This window comes from Epinephelus moara, chromosome 19 (genome assembly GCF_006386435.1).
Source record: "Epinephelus moara isolate mb chromosome 19, YSFRI_EMoa_1.0, whole genome shotgun sequence".
In the NCBI taxonomy this organism is placed as follows: domain Eukaryota; kingdom Metazoa; phylum Chordata; class Actinopteri; order Perciformes; family Serranidae; genus Epinephelus; species Epinephelus moara.
The window spans coordinates 5,242,243-5,255,813 of NC_065524.1; the positions used below are offsets into that span (position 1 = coordinate 5,242,243).

Sequence of the window (13,571 nt, forward strand, 5' to 3'; positions counted from 1 at the left end):
ACTTGAACTCAGCAGGGCGGATTATTGCAGAATAACTGTCTCTTTGTTGCCATTTAATACCCTCCATGACCGTGACTGTGTGCGACTCTCGCACGTTTGATACCTGCCCCGTAGCAACCATTTAAAGGAGGCCGCTGGCCTTGGCGACCAAGTAGCCCTGTGCATCGACTCGTGCCCCCCTCCCTCGCCCTGGAGCTCAATCCGCAGGCTCAGGCTGGTAATCCCCCAGCCCTTACCCTAGGGGGCCTTCTTATTGGACCAGGGCTTTCCCCACAGGGTAGCTTATTGGGTGAGAGCTTTCCCATTGCCAGGGTCTCATGACTAAGCCCGGGCCAATGGGGAGTCTGTGATGAGGCTGACTTTGTGTCTGTGTGGGGTAGTGACCCCTCATTTTCCCCTTACCACTAAAACCAAGGAGCTTAGCACATGCCACACAAAAAGAAACTCATTCAAGCCAAAGGGATACGAGCCTGTTCATTCATAACTAAATAATGATGTCTCCATCACAGCAAGGCCACTCCAACTACAAAGAGATCATCAATTCATAGCCCTCCCATCTGAAATCCTTCAAACAACATGATTACAATCTTATGCTGTTCTGAAAAACACACTTACAAACACCCAAATGTGAAAGAAAAATAAAAGCTAGGTTTCCATAAAATGGACCTGACATCTGCGCAGTGATCTTAAAGCCAGTAATAGCACCATGTGATGTGCTGGTGCACAGTGCAAAACAGCAGGGATTGTCAAATTGATAGGTCACTGACTTTTATGGGCCGCGTGTGATTACAGGACGGAGGCATAAGCATGTAATCTGTCAAAATGACTGTATCTGTTAGTGAGCAGCGGCGCAATGTTCTGATCTGACCAGCCTTTCTATTGCTTGGCTGGGTCCATAATGCTGAATACCTGGGTCTGGCCTCCAGCATGCCTGACAGGAAAGTTTCAAATGGCAGGCTCTAAAACATAGCTGACTGGCTGAGTCATAACCATTGCACACACACAGTGTGTTCTCAAAGGGTAAGTGATATACTCAGCAGAAGATAGATAGATAGATGGATGGATGGATGGATGGATGGATGGATGGATGGATACCGCCCCCATGCACTGTAGATGGTATCTCGGGGGTTAAAAATATTGCTGAGCTATGGAGACAGCACTACAGCACCTTATTTAATTGTGTCAAAAGTGATATATATGTGCCTGATAATGTTGAGTGTGTTGATTCGAAGGTAATTTTCTCACATGAGGTGTCCCACACTATAAACAAGCTAGCAGATAACAAAGCATGTCGTTTGGATCACATCACTGCTGAGCACATCAAATATGCCAGCATGAGGTTAGCTCCTCTCCTTGCCATCTGCTACAATGCTTTTTTAATTCATGAATTCTTGCCGGATACAATGATCTCTGTCTTGTTAGTTCTGGTGATTAAGGACAAATCTGGTAAAGTTAGCTGCTGTGATAAATACAGACATGGCAACTCGCGAGACTCAAGACCAAGAACGTCTCGTACCGTTCTCGAGTCTTGCGTGAGTTGCCATGTAAACATAGCACGCCTGCAGCGCAGGCTAACTGAACACAGTGAGAAGTGATGCTATAGAAGTGGAGTAAATTATGTCTTTTCAAGTCAATTTTGCATGTCGTGGCTTCAGGGCACTTGGATTACGACAGACGAGCCATTCTGACATTTTTGAAATGCATTAGCAAAGTTTTATTACATTTTCAAAATGATTTTGGACGTGGGTTCCATGCATTTCAAGTGTATGGAAAAATCCAGCTAGCTGTTATCCTCCGATACCCCGAACAAGTTTTGTGGATTAAAAAACTACACTGGACTTCTTGTCAGCATGAGGGTGAGCAAGTACTGTCTGTATTTTCATTCTAGTGGTCATTTCCTTTAATGATGTGGCCCTCTATGCTATGCTTCACAGTTGGAGAAATAATAACCAATGCAGCATCCTTGCACACTCAGTATGGAAAGCTATTGCATCATACGTCATAGCCTGCGATTCAGTAGGTGCTGTCATCACACAGTCTGCATACATCAAACTTGATGTCGTACCCAAGTTGATTAGATTCATGTCGCACAGCTGCACTAAACTTAAAAAAATACTAAAATCTCACCGTCTGTTAACAAAAGCACTTTGGTTAAGATTAGTATAAGTGCTTTTGTTTAAACATTAATTAGAATTACTGCCTTATGGTTCCATGTGTCGGTGAACCAGTCAAGTTGCAGTTACAGTTTATATCCATGTCGGTGCATTTGTTGGGGACTACTTTCAGCAGTGGATTATTCCACATTTGGTGCTCTAGTGAGTATGTGTGGCAGCTGGAAGATGTATGTGGGATTGAGTCAAAATAAACTACAGGAGCTCTATGGAGCTGTATGCCACTGAAGAAGAAGATATATCAGGCTATGGTACACACACAGTACTTGTTAGTGACGCCAGTTCACGTCGACCGTGCGTAAATAACATTACATTTTCATAACATTATGTTAAAACAACATTTATTTTTGGTTTTACGTGGGACATAAACTGTGGTCTCTTGGGTGAAAGTCCTGTTTTGTTTGACCCATTCATCCCCCCTCCTGCCATACGCAGACCTTCTCGCTCTTAATATCAGTTGCTCTAAGTATCATTCAACATGCTGAATCAGCCAAAAAATAGCTGACTGGGGCTGACAAGGGCCGACTGTTGCCCAAGTCAATGTGGGACACATGCTTGCCAATGGTCTAACATTGAACGATGGCTGACTGTTGGCTTTGTGTGTCAGGGCCTTTAGTCCTGTGACTTGTTAATTAACATAAGTACATGGTACACAAAACACTAGGGATGCAAAAATGTATCGGCTGCACATCGGTATTGGCTGATATTTGCCCAGTTTATCTCCATCAGTCTATTGGCTAATTAGATGGGATTCACTGATGGCAGTGGCCGATGTTTTTCTGTTGTGTCACAGTAATTCTGCAAAGGCTAAAAAGCAGGGCGCAAAATAACAGCATTCCAGGGACAACAGAAAATGTGTCCGGGACGAACAGAGATCTTCCCCAGGATGCCGTCAAGAGGAAAGAACGCAGTCAGGGGATGCATCCTATTGTTTCCCTGATAATGCTATATTGTGAACAACAAATCTGTACTGAAATCAGCAGGTGGAGAGCTAGTTAATGTTCGCTGTTAGCTGAGAGGCTGGAACGAACTGCTGACGAAGGTTGCACTGGGTTACATTATTATATGTTTAAGTTTTATTCCGTAAAAATTAGTATTGGGCAAAGGTAAATTATAATGTTCTCATGTGTTCAGATGTGATCTTGTGAAGGAAAAATTTGTTTATGTTTTCAGAGCAATATATTATAGATATTATAGAGGGAACTATGAGCTATTATGTATAGCAAAAGGGATTTTGAAGCAATTATTTTTTAAGAATGTTTTTCAAGCTCATTTTAAAGGTTGTTTCATAAATTTTAGGACTGAATTTGTGCTCATTCAAAGGTAGTAATGAAGGGCTGAATGACTTTAAAACTGTTATTTTTCTTAAAATGAAGGTGTCTTTGTTTTCCTGGCACAAAAAGGCGAATAAATAACAACAACAATATAGACAACAAGAAAAAAAACCCCATCATTATGGCCATCGGCCAAATTGTTATGTGAAACATCAGCCCAGAATTTCACAATCGGTGCATCCCTAAAAAACACTACAATCAAAGGTTACATGCCAAAATGACTGGCTTAAGAGCTGAAAACAAAGTCACATAGAGTCCCGATGACGATAAGATAGATGAAATGAAAGCATGGTTTACTGGAGCGAAGGGGGCTTACATTGGAATCATAACAGAAACACCACATGACCGAACTCCAAAAATAGCACCCAAGTTGTAACCTTATGAAAATGATCACATGAGCCTCATCTAAACATTTATGTGACAAAGATTCAAATGGAAATTATGGTTTTTGAGAGAAATCATTTTGCTGCTTCAGAATGAAGCAGTCTGAGCTGCAGTGTGGCAGCTGCTGTGGGAGATGGGTAGACTAATGGCCCTAGGGGGCACAGACTTAGTGATTGTCATGAAGGGACTGCTGGCTGTGTGACACACAGGGCCTAAGTCCTGCTTTAAGCCTGTCTGGTCTCACTACAGGAGTCAGGTTGGCTTTAAAGGCCACACACACACACACACACACACACACACACACACACACAAGTTGTAAAAGGAATCATTAAAGAATTGACAATGTGGAAAAAAAATAGAAGAAGCTAAAGGCATTATCCTTTAGTATGGGGACAGGTAAAGAAAAGCCGTGTGTGTGTGTGTTTGTGTCAGAAGTGGCTGGAGGTTGCGCTCTGAACAGGAGACTGGGGATGCACTGGGTAACAGGCCCTCTTGTCAAAAGCAATCAGACAGGTAGAGAAAAGAAGCCCTGCTGAGGTTTTTACTCGCTAAAACAAACAGAAGGGAGCCACGCAACCTGCTGCACGTCCACCCAATTCATCCTGCACCTCTGAGCCCGCTGCAGCAGGAATGTGAGCAGAGACAGCAGAGAGGGGGTGCGCATCAACAATGACCACCTTTAAAATGTCACATACGTGCGTGCGCTGCAAAGACAATACTGCTGCAATTTGTATAACAGAGCGTCCACCCCGACACAGACATTTCACTCCGCTCTTTTCAGTGTCAGGAATGTAAGGAATCCTAGCTTGGCCATTCGATTGTTAAAAAAAAAGAAAAAAAGGAGGGCTTTCTTTCTGAAGGAACAGAGGGGAATCTTTGCAGCTGGGAGTGATGGTCAGGGTGCTTTTCCTTTGATGCTTTTTGTCCCCTCTGTGTTTAGCCATGAGGGAAGACAGTGTGAAAAGTTGGGGTGCTGCTCCAATGGCGCTACTTCTGTGGGATCCCCCTCTATATGGCTGATCATAAGAACTCTGTGCCGCCCAGACGAAAAAAAGACACAGAATTAATTGTGGAGGGAAAAAGAGAAAGTGTTAAATTAAATCAAAATCAAAGCCACAAGAGCTCAAAGGGAGCCTGGGCTTCATGACCCCCTGTCCTTTTTTAACTTGCAGTTAACCTATCATAACCATCCAAGAGAAAGCAATCACATAGAGTAGCAACTTCTGACCAATAATCTGGTTGTGATCTAAATTGTGATTAAAAAGAAAAAAGAAAAAAAAAAAAGACTAAAATTGTTCTAATAGTAGTTCACGAGGGTTGATATCAGTTTTAAGGTATGCCATGATACAAAAGTTGACGAATAACATATTGTGTACATTTGTTTATCTATGATGTTGAAAAAAATGCAACTGGACATTGAATATCCCTTTTATTTTAATCATTTTCTACGGGGAGATGTTTTACACATACTTCCATTAAAAAAATGGTTTCAAGTTTCAATTATGGTAATAAAACATTTGTTCAACCAACAAAAACCCTTCTGTTTCCATCCCTTTGCGGGTCAGTCTGACTGATAATAATATCAGTTCTGTAATACCTTGATTCTGTGAAAATGCAATATTTTATGAGATGGTTATCATATTGTGAAACCTTGTGAAAATAATGTTGCAACCCTACAGTTCACTTATTAAACTTGTTAAGACATTAAAGTTAATAATGCCCAGCCTCGTCTCATTCCCAAGCCATCAAATACAGATGCTTTGTCACACTCCTCAGCATCTCATAGTGATTCAAAAGGCACCCTTTAATGTGTTTGTAACACGCACAGCTGAAACACATTGTAACACATGGTTAATGTTGTGAAATGGTCGTGATTAGGTTTAGACAACGAAACTACTTTATTGTAGGTTCACTGTAAACTCTGACTTATCCATCTCACTGTTAAGAAGCTGAGAAATAATGAATTAATGATGAACAATGAATTCTTTCTCTGTCTGCAATATGTTAGTCTGGAAGTTTCAATTTGTGTTGGTAATTAAAACAAAACTTTAATTTCTGTCAGAGAAAACTTATCTGAGTTCAGACTGTTAACTTACAGCACAGCTACACTCACAGATAACTGAGCCTCCTACCTGCCTGTCAAACAGCATCAACCCATAAACCTTTTCCAGACAGTCCTGATCTGAGTGCAGTCCTGCAGGGATCAGATGTAAAATCTGGCAGCCGGTGGCTGCTTGCTCCACTGCCATTCAGTGGCTAACAAGCAGAGCTAATTTCTAACAGCCACAGCTACAACAAACTCCACAAATCCATTCAGCAGCTCCACCATCCACAGTCAGACACACATTGCTGATCATTTACTGCTGAATTATAGCCCATAACTTGCACCAATGGCTCATGCTGCTCCTATGTGAGTGTTTTTGCTGGCTAGCAAAACATCCTGGTGCAGACTATTTAATGGAGTTTACCAGTCTGTTGCTTATGCAGCATTAGAGGATCATTGCAAAGACAGCCGTTCTCAGCTTTCAATGTCTGATAGTCGACCACAAACATTTTCCTCACGTCTCGTCAAGAAAATAAAACATAGATTTCGTCTTAAGTTTTTATTATCAAGATCTATTTTTAGCTTGTCATTGTCTAATTTTCGTCACGGAAAAAAAGGTTGTTTCCAAAAGATTTTGTCATAGTTTTTGCCAATGAAATGAACACTGACACCGACAGGAAGTGAGTACTAGAATAGCAACATAATTCAATATTTTTCATATCTAAACGTCAAAATAAATCTATAGCTAAAATATACAGGAATATTTTAGAGCACAGTAATCTTAAAACCTTGTGCCAGCAGTTTGTATTTGTTCCTTTATCATCAGGACAAGAGATTATTTCCAATGTATGAATGAAGCTTTCTTTAAATCTGCCCCTAAGCTATGAGCATACTGAGAGCTGTTAGAAAGCCAAACCCTTTCTGACCCTAATATTGAAAGGTTTGTTCTACCTTGTATACAACCAGGATTTCTCTTTTAGTTTCTTTGTATTGACTTAAAGCGCTCTCTTTAGCTCATCTTTAAATATTAACTGATAAAGTAATAATAGAATGGGATATATTTTTTAATGATTTCACAATAATTACTGAAAAACTTGTGTCTTTTTCCATCATAAATACATTTCTATGTCAGAAGGAAGACATATGCTACACCTGGTAACCATGTCCATTTCTCTCACCACCTGCAACCTCCAGCATAACCTGCCCACCCATCCCTTCCTTCCTTCCTTCTCCCCGTATGTCTCCTGTCTTCTTCCCTCCTCAGATTTCCACACCATTTGGGAGCAGGAAGCAGCTTTTTGTGTTGTGTTGTGTCGGACGATTTTAATTGGCCCAGGTAAAGCTGGGAATTACAGCAGCCTTGGTGAGGATGTATCAGGTTTAAGCCTTGCCTTTCAGAGACAGGAATTTTCAGAGGCCCCTCATTTTGAACAGCTCCTTGCTTTAGAAAAGTGTGTCCCATGGTGTTTCCAAACCGCTGCTTCAGGGGCCATACTGTTGCTGATGCAGTTACGTTGCACAAGGAAAATTCGCATAAACAGACGCCATGTGGGAACATTCATCTGGTACGCAACCTCTCCTTTAATCATCATGAACTAGACTTTTCCTTAGACACCACGATACAAATAATATATGAATGCTCATGCTCTTTTAGAAAGACACAAGAGTATATGCACAAAAAGATTTATTAACAGAAGCCGATGATGACTATCATGCATGCTCACTTCCACCCTACTGAGAAAAGGTTTGGTTGAAATGACATGAGAGAGGAGAAAGAGGAGGTTTAATCCTCCTGCAGATTGTGAGATTTTAGCAATCTTGTAAGTTTATTGTAGCTACACTGTGTGACACAGATCTATTAAACTTGGGTACAACATCAAGTTTGATGTATGCAGACTGTATGATGACAGCGCCTACCAAATTGCAGGCTGCAACATACATCCATCAACGTCAATATGCAAGAACAAAATGTCATCAGCATGCGTCATCCATCTATGCCGCTCTAGTTGTAAGAAAAAAAATGTAAACAAAACAAAGAGCTCTTGCTATGGCAGCATTTATTTAATGTCTGAAGAAGAGGGGAGGAGGATTCATGCTCATTTCATGCTGCATTTCTATTGGTTGTTTAACACTGGGTAGCATTGGTTAGCATTTCTAATGATGGCAATTAACAGCAGTCACACAGTGAGATGGTCATCCCAAATTTATGACACTGTCAGAATTTTATCCCAGGCTGTGCTTGATCGCAAGACTGTAACAACAGCCATCCTTGAACCTCTCTCACTGTGTGATGTAGGACCACCGTTTGAGAGCCAAGTGTCTTTCACATTGGTCATATTTTGTCTAGGACAGCCTAAAATCGCACAGTGTATACCGGGCTTAAGTCTACAAGGTAGTGAGAACATGAGCATAGGTTTAGTTGTAACTTCAGTAAGAATGTTTAATGATGGATGGCTAATAGGCATGTGCACAGATAGATCCTAGATGGTCCTCAAGCACCTGCCCTTTTGCCCTCTGACTAGATATGTGCCCTTTTTGACTTTTTTTTTTGTAAATTTCTTTTTCCAATTTAATATTTTAGTTTTTCTTTAAGTTTGGCCCATGGCATCAGTTAAAAGGTGTTGTGATGCCCAACTGGATTTGAGTTCTAATTCTGCAAGACTACATGAGCCCCTCCCCCTCTCTCTTTAGCTTCCCTTGTCACAACTATCACAATTAACACACACATGTAGAGCAGCATCCATGTCCCCCTGACAGTGTGACCTGCCTTCATCTGAAACCAGGTAACAAAAGTCTTTGCCCTAAGCCTTGATTTGTCACTGTTGTGAATTTAAACCACTGTGAGTGTATGGGTACTGAAATAAATAAATATGTAAGTAAGTAAAGGGTGTGCAACTATATGTAACTTTATTTTGTATAAATAATTAGTGGGGAGCCCTTTTTTTATTGGCTTGAGGACCTGCCCCCCAAAATATGTCTGTGCACGGCACTGAATATGCACAGGTGTGTATGTGTACAGTACAATCACCTCTGGTTCATATGAATAACCTGACTCTAAAAAATGACAGACAGCTCAAATGTTTCCCCCTTCACAATAGAGACAGCAAAATTCCAACGATAACTCTGTAACCCAACTCACAAATTTCACCTTTTATTTCATCTTTGATTAGCTCATGGACTCACCGGTAGACATTTCACTGTGACTTCAGAGCTCATCTGTCTGTGTGTTTCCTGTCTGCTGCCAGGATTTACTGATAAAGTGATGGATGACACTCACTTATCACTCACTTATCATTTGGACAAGGTGTGGCTAACTGACCCCATATAATGTCCATCATATGATGACTTATACAAAAATAACTCAACTTACATGTGTGCATGTTACTAATGTCAAAGATGATAAATGTTTGGACTGATTACAGAGCAGCTCATCTTTTACTGACACTTTGGTTCTTCTTAAAAAATCATTTTGCGTATTAAAGGGATAATTCAGTTCTTCTGAAATGGGGTTGTATGGAGTACTTATCCATAGTGAATATATTACATACAGTAGATGTTGGCACGCCCCCAGTTTGGAAAAGCAGGCCGAAGTCCACCAAAGAAGCGAATCAATGTACTGCTGTGGAGGGGTCAGCAACAAAACATATGTACTGTAGGCACTTAAAAAAAAATCATTATTTATTTAGAATATCTTTTTGCTGCGTTACATTTCCATTAGACAGCCCCATTCAACAGAGAAGCTGTTAACAACTTCAGTTCCCCATTTATGCTCTTGTCAAAGCCACCAGACTCCATTGAGAAAATTTTTACCTCACTAAACAAAACACAATAACTGTTGGGAGGCAGAGGTAGACCAGCAGCTCCTGTGTTCAGCAATGTTAAATTACTGTTTTTTGCAATGGAGTCTGGCTTTGAAGAGAGTGATATAACGGCTTCATTTTCCCATTGGAAACCGTCTGACATTAAGGGAAAGCAGTAAAAATATACTCAATATAGCGTACATTCAATCTGATATTGATTTGTTTTAGGTGGCCAAAATACATTTTGTTGCTGACCCCTCCACAGCAGTAGATTGCTTAGCTTCCATGTCAAGACTCCAGCCTGCTTCTCCAAGCTAGAGTCATGCCAAATGGCATCTACTGTATGTAATATCCTAATGTTGGATAAATACCCTCTACAACCCCACTTAAAAGAAATCTGAACTATCCCTTTGTAATGATCAAAAAGAGCAGACATGCCATGCCTGAAATAGATCTAATATTAGTTGACTGATGTTATTTCTTACCAGCAAATATCTTTTTAATTCTGCAATGTTTAAAAAGTTCAAACTATAAAACTAAGTTCACTCATCACCCATCAGACTATGTCGCGCTCTTTTACACTTCATCGTAATAGACCACTTTTTGCAGCAAAACCCAGCAGTTAAGATCACAAGATCCATTTTAGCCATGCAAACCTGTAGAATTTAGAATTTCTACAGCATAAAAAATATAATAACTCAAATTCACCTCAAGTATTTAAATTAAATAAGTGGAAAAACAGAATTAATCAGGCAAGGCCAACACGCTGACTGAATGTCAGCAAAACTAAAGGTCTTTTTTTTTGCACCTTGGGAGGAAGCAGTAGAGGAAGCCTTGAGAATGAATGGGACACTTTGGGAGAAGGTGAGCACCTACATGTATCTGGGAGTCCACATCACTGAAAACCTCACATGGCCCACAAACATCATGGTGAGAAAGGTGAGGCAGCGCCTCCAATACATCAGACAGCATAAGAAATTCATAGTCTCTTTGAGGGTCCTTAAGACCTTCTGCTCTGGTTCTGTTGAGAGTATCCTGACAGGGGGCATCACCACCTGGTCTGGGAACTGCTCTGCTCACAGGCCTAGAGCCCTACAGAGGATGGCGTAGCATTGGATTACCCATTACCCATTCTGCAGGAATTCAACACCAAATATTGCCAAATATCGCCACTTTAAGTAGACCTACATGTCAAAATATGATGCACTAGGTTTCCTCATGCGTCAGTTTTGGACATTCAAGGTCAAGGTGTCAATTTACATTTGTTACACGCATTGTGTGTTTTCAAAATACACTCCTGTCACAGTAAAGTACAGTTTCTGCTTGTTAAATGCACACAGTCTTTTTCAAAATATACTTGTATAAATGCAGTTATGTAAGTACTGTATTAAGTGTGGTTGTTAGTTGTAGTAGAAATTAGCAGCTAACTCAAAGGAGAAGAACAGCAGCTGATAATTTCCACAAATTGGGAAAACAATGAGGTCCAGAAGCTCCTTACCCTCCAAGCAGAGGATGAGATCAGCTGCCATATAACAGAGATGTTAAATGATTGTTATTGACATGTTATGCTATTGCTATTGTTTATAAAGCACTGCCAAAGCATATGTTATATGCCACACTAGAGGTTGATGCTGTTGTGTTACGTCATGCCTGTCACACCTCTTTTGGTTCTGCGATGACGGCACATTGTCTAAAATTATACACTGGAGCAGAAGCATTAAGAAGGGCCTTCATAGCTTCCTTATGGTGTAATCTCTGTGCTCTCCTTAAGGATCATCACCTGCCATCTCATGTTATGTTTATGTAATTTGGATTACATGGCTGCATCACTGTCTACACTTTGACCATATCGTTCATCAGGAAACTTGCAATAACATGTGGGATGACAAAACATTTGATGTGTTACAATTTACAGCAGTGCTGCAGCATGTCAGAGAAACCTCTTGACTTACCGTTCAACATCCCAGATACGAAGAGGGGAGAAGTTCTCACAGCATGCAGTGCCTGTTACAAATGATCTGTTCACACAGAAAGAGAGAGACAAAGAGAGAGAGAGAGGGAGAGAGAGTATGAATAGTCTCACAAAAACAACTGAAACTAGCTGAACTCAAATCTCAGGTGAAAAAAGCGTTACTGACATTAACATAAATACAGTCCTACTTCAGGTAGCCCATACTGACTGAAAAGGATGACACACTGACAGACAGTACACAGACAGTACTGGCCAACAAAATACATCCAAGTTGTCAGTATAAATGGCACTAAAACTTACAGTGTTCCCCAAAACCAAATCACATGATTTGATGATGTTCACACAGAAAAAACTGCCTCATTACATCAATAACCCATCATCGACATCTGATGACCAATATCATGTGGACTGGCTGTGTTTATCAACTGGTAACTGCACATCTTGTTTCCAGAAGTTTGTCAGTCTGCCCTCTGCACACTAGGGCTGCAACTAACCATTAGTTTCATTGTTAATTCATTTGTCGTCTTTTTTTTTTTTGTTGGTTTTTTAAATACAGTAGATTTATCGTTTCAGGACATTTGTTAACAACTAATAGTTACAAACTTCATATATCAGTCTGATGTATTGCTTTATAAGCATGGATGTATTACTGAATGGGCCTACCAGGGCACAGGCCGAGGGGCCTAATGTGTCAGGGGTCCCACTGCCTTTCCTCTGCAAAATGCTGCTGAAATTAACATGTACTAACCAGGAAGAGGCTAAAAACGACCCCAGAGAGACACAAAAACACCACAAACTGATGCAAAGGAACTGCAAAGACAGACAAAGAGACCACAAAATGGGCAAAACAACCACAAAGGGACACAAAATGACTACAAAGAGACAAAAACGACACACCATTACCTCAATAAGACAAAATTACCTTCAAGACCAGAAGGACAACATAATTATCTCAAGGAGTTACAACTTTCCTCAAAGACCAGGAGGAGATGCAAAGGATCTATTAAGGGACACAAAATATCTTAAAAAATGGGCAAAACAACCACAAAGTGACACAAAATGCCCAAAGAAGACACAAAATTACTTCATTAAACACATAATTACCTCAAAGACACCCAAATGACTACAAAAACGGGCAAAACAATACAAAAAATACACAAAATGAAATGAAAATGGGCGGAATCACCACAAAGGAACACAAAATGACCACAAAAGACACAGAATTAGCTCAATAAGACATAAATTACCTACCACTAAAATGACTACAAAAAATGGGCAAAACAACTACAAAGAGACACCAAATAACGACAAAGTGACAAAAAATGACCTCAAAAAGACCCCAAATTACCTCAAAGACACCCAAATAACTACAAAAAATGGGCAAAACAACCACAAGGAGACACAAATGACCAAACAAGACACAAAATTATGTCAAAAAGACAAAAATTTCCTCAAAGTTAAGGGACATAAAATAACTACTAACATGGGCAAAACAACCACAAAGGGACACAAAATGACAAAAAAAGACAAAATTATTTCAAAGATACCCAGATGACTACAAAAATGGGCAAAACAACTAAAAAGAGCCACAAAATGACTTCAAAGGAACACAAAAGACACAAAATTATTTCAGAGACAAAAATTTCCTCAAAGACCAAAGAGACGTAAAGGATCTGCAAAAAGACAAAATAACTACAAAAACAGGCAAAACAACTGCAAAGGGACATAAAATGACTACAAAGAGAAAAAAACAACCAAAAAAGACACAAAATGACCTCAAAGCGACACAAATGACTACAAAGAGATGCAAAACCCCCACAAAGCCTGTGTGTCTTGCTTCTGTGTCGGAAAGATCGTGGGGTCCTT

At 40.2% G+C, this 13,571-nt stretch overlaps 1 protein-coding gene across 3 annotated transcripts in view; it reads right to left on the minus strand.

The window, feature by feature from the left end:
* The window catches only part of fbxw4 (F-box and WD repeat domain containing 4), an 83,655-nt gene that overhangs the window by 16,779 nt on the left and 53,305 nt on the right, over positions 1–13,571 (minus strand). For all 3 annotated transcript variants that reach the window (XM_050070720.1, XM_050070721.1, XM_050070718.1), the window contains exon 6: positions 11,686–11,751. In XM_050070720.1, the coding sequence (XP_049926677.1) occupies positions 11,686–11,751 (66 nt within the window). The remainder of the gene's footprint in view (positions 1–11,685; positions 11,752–13,571) is intronic.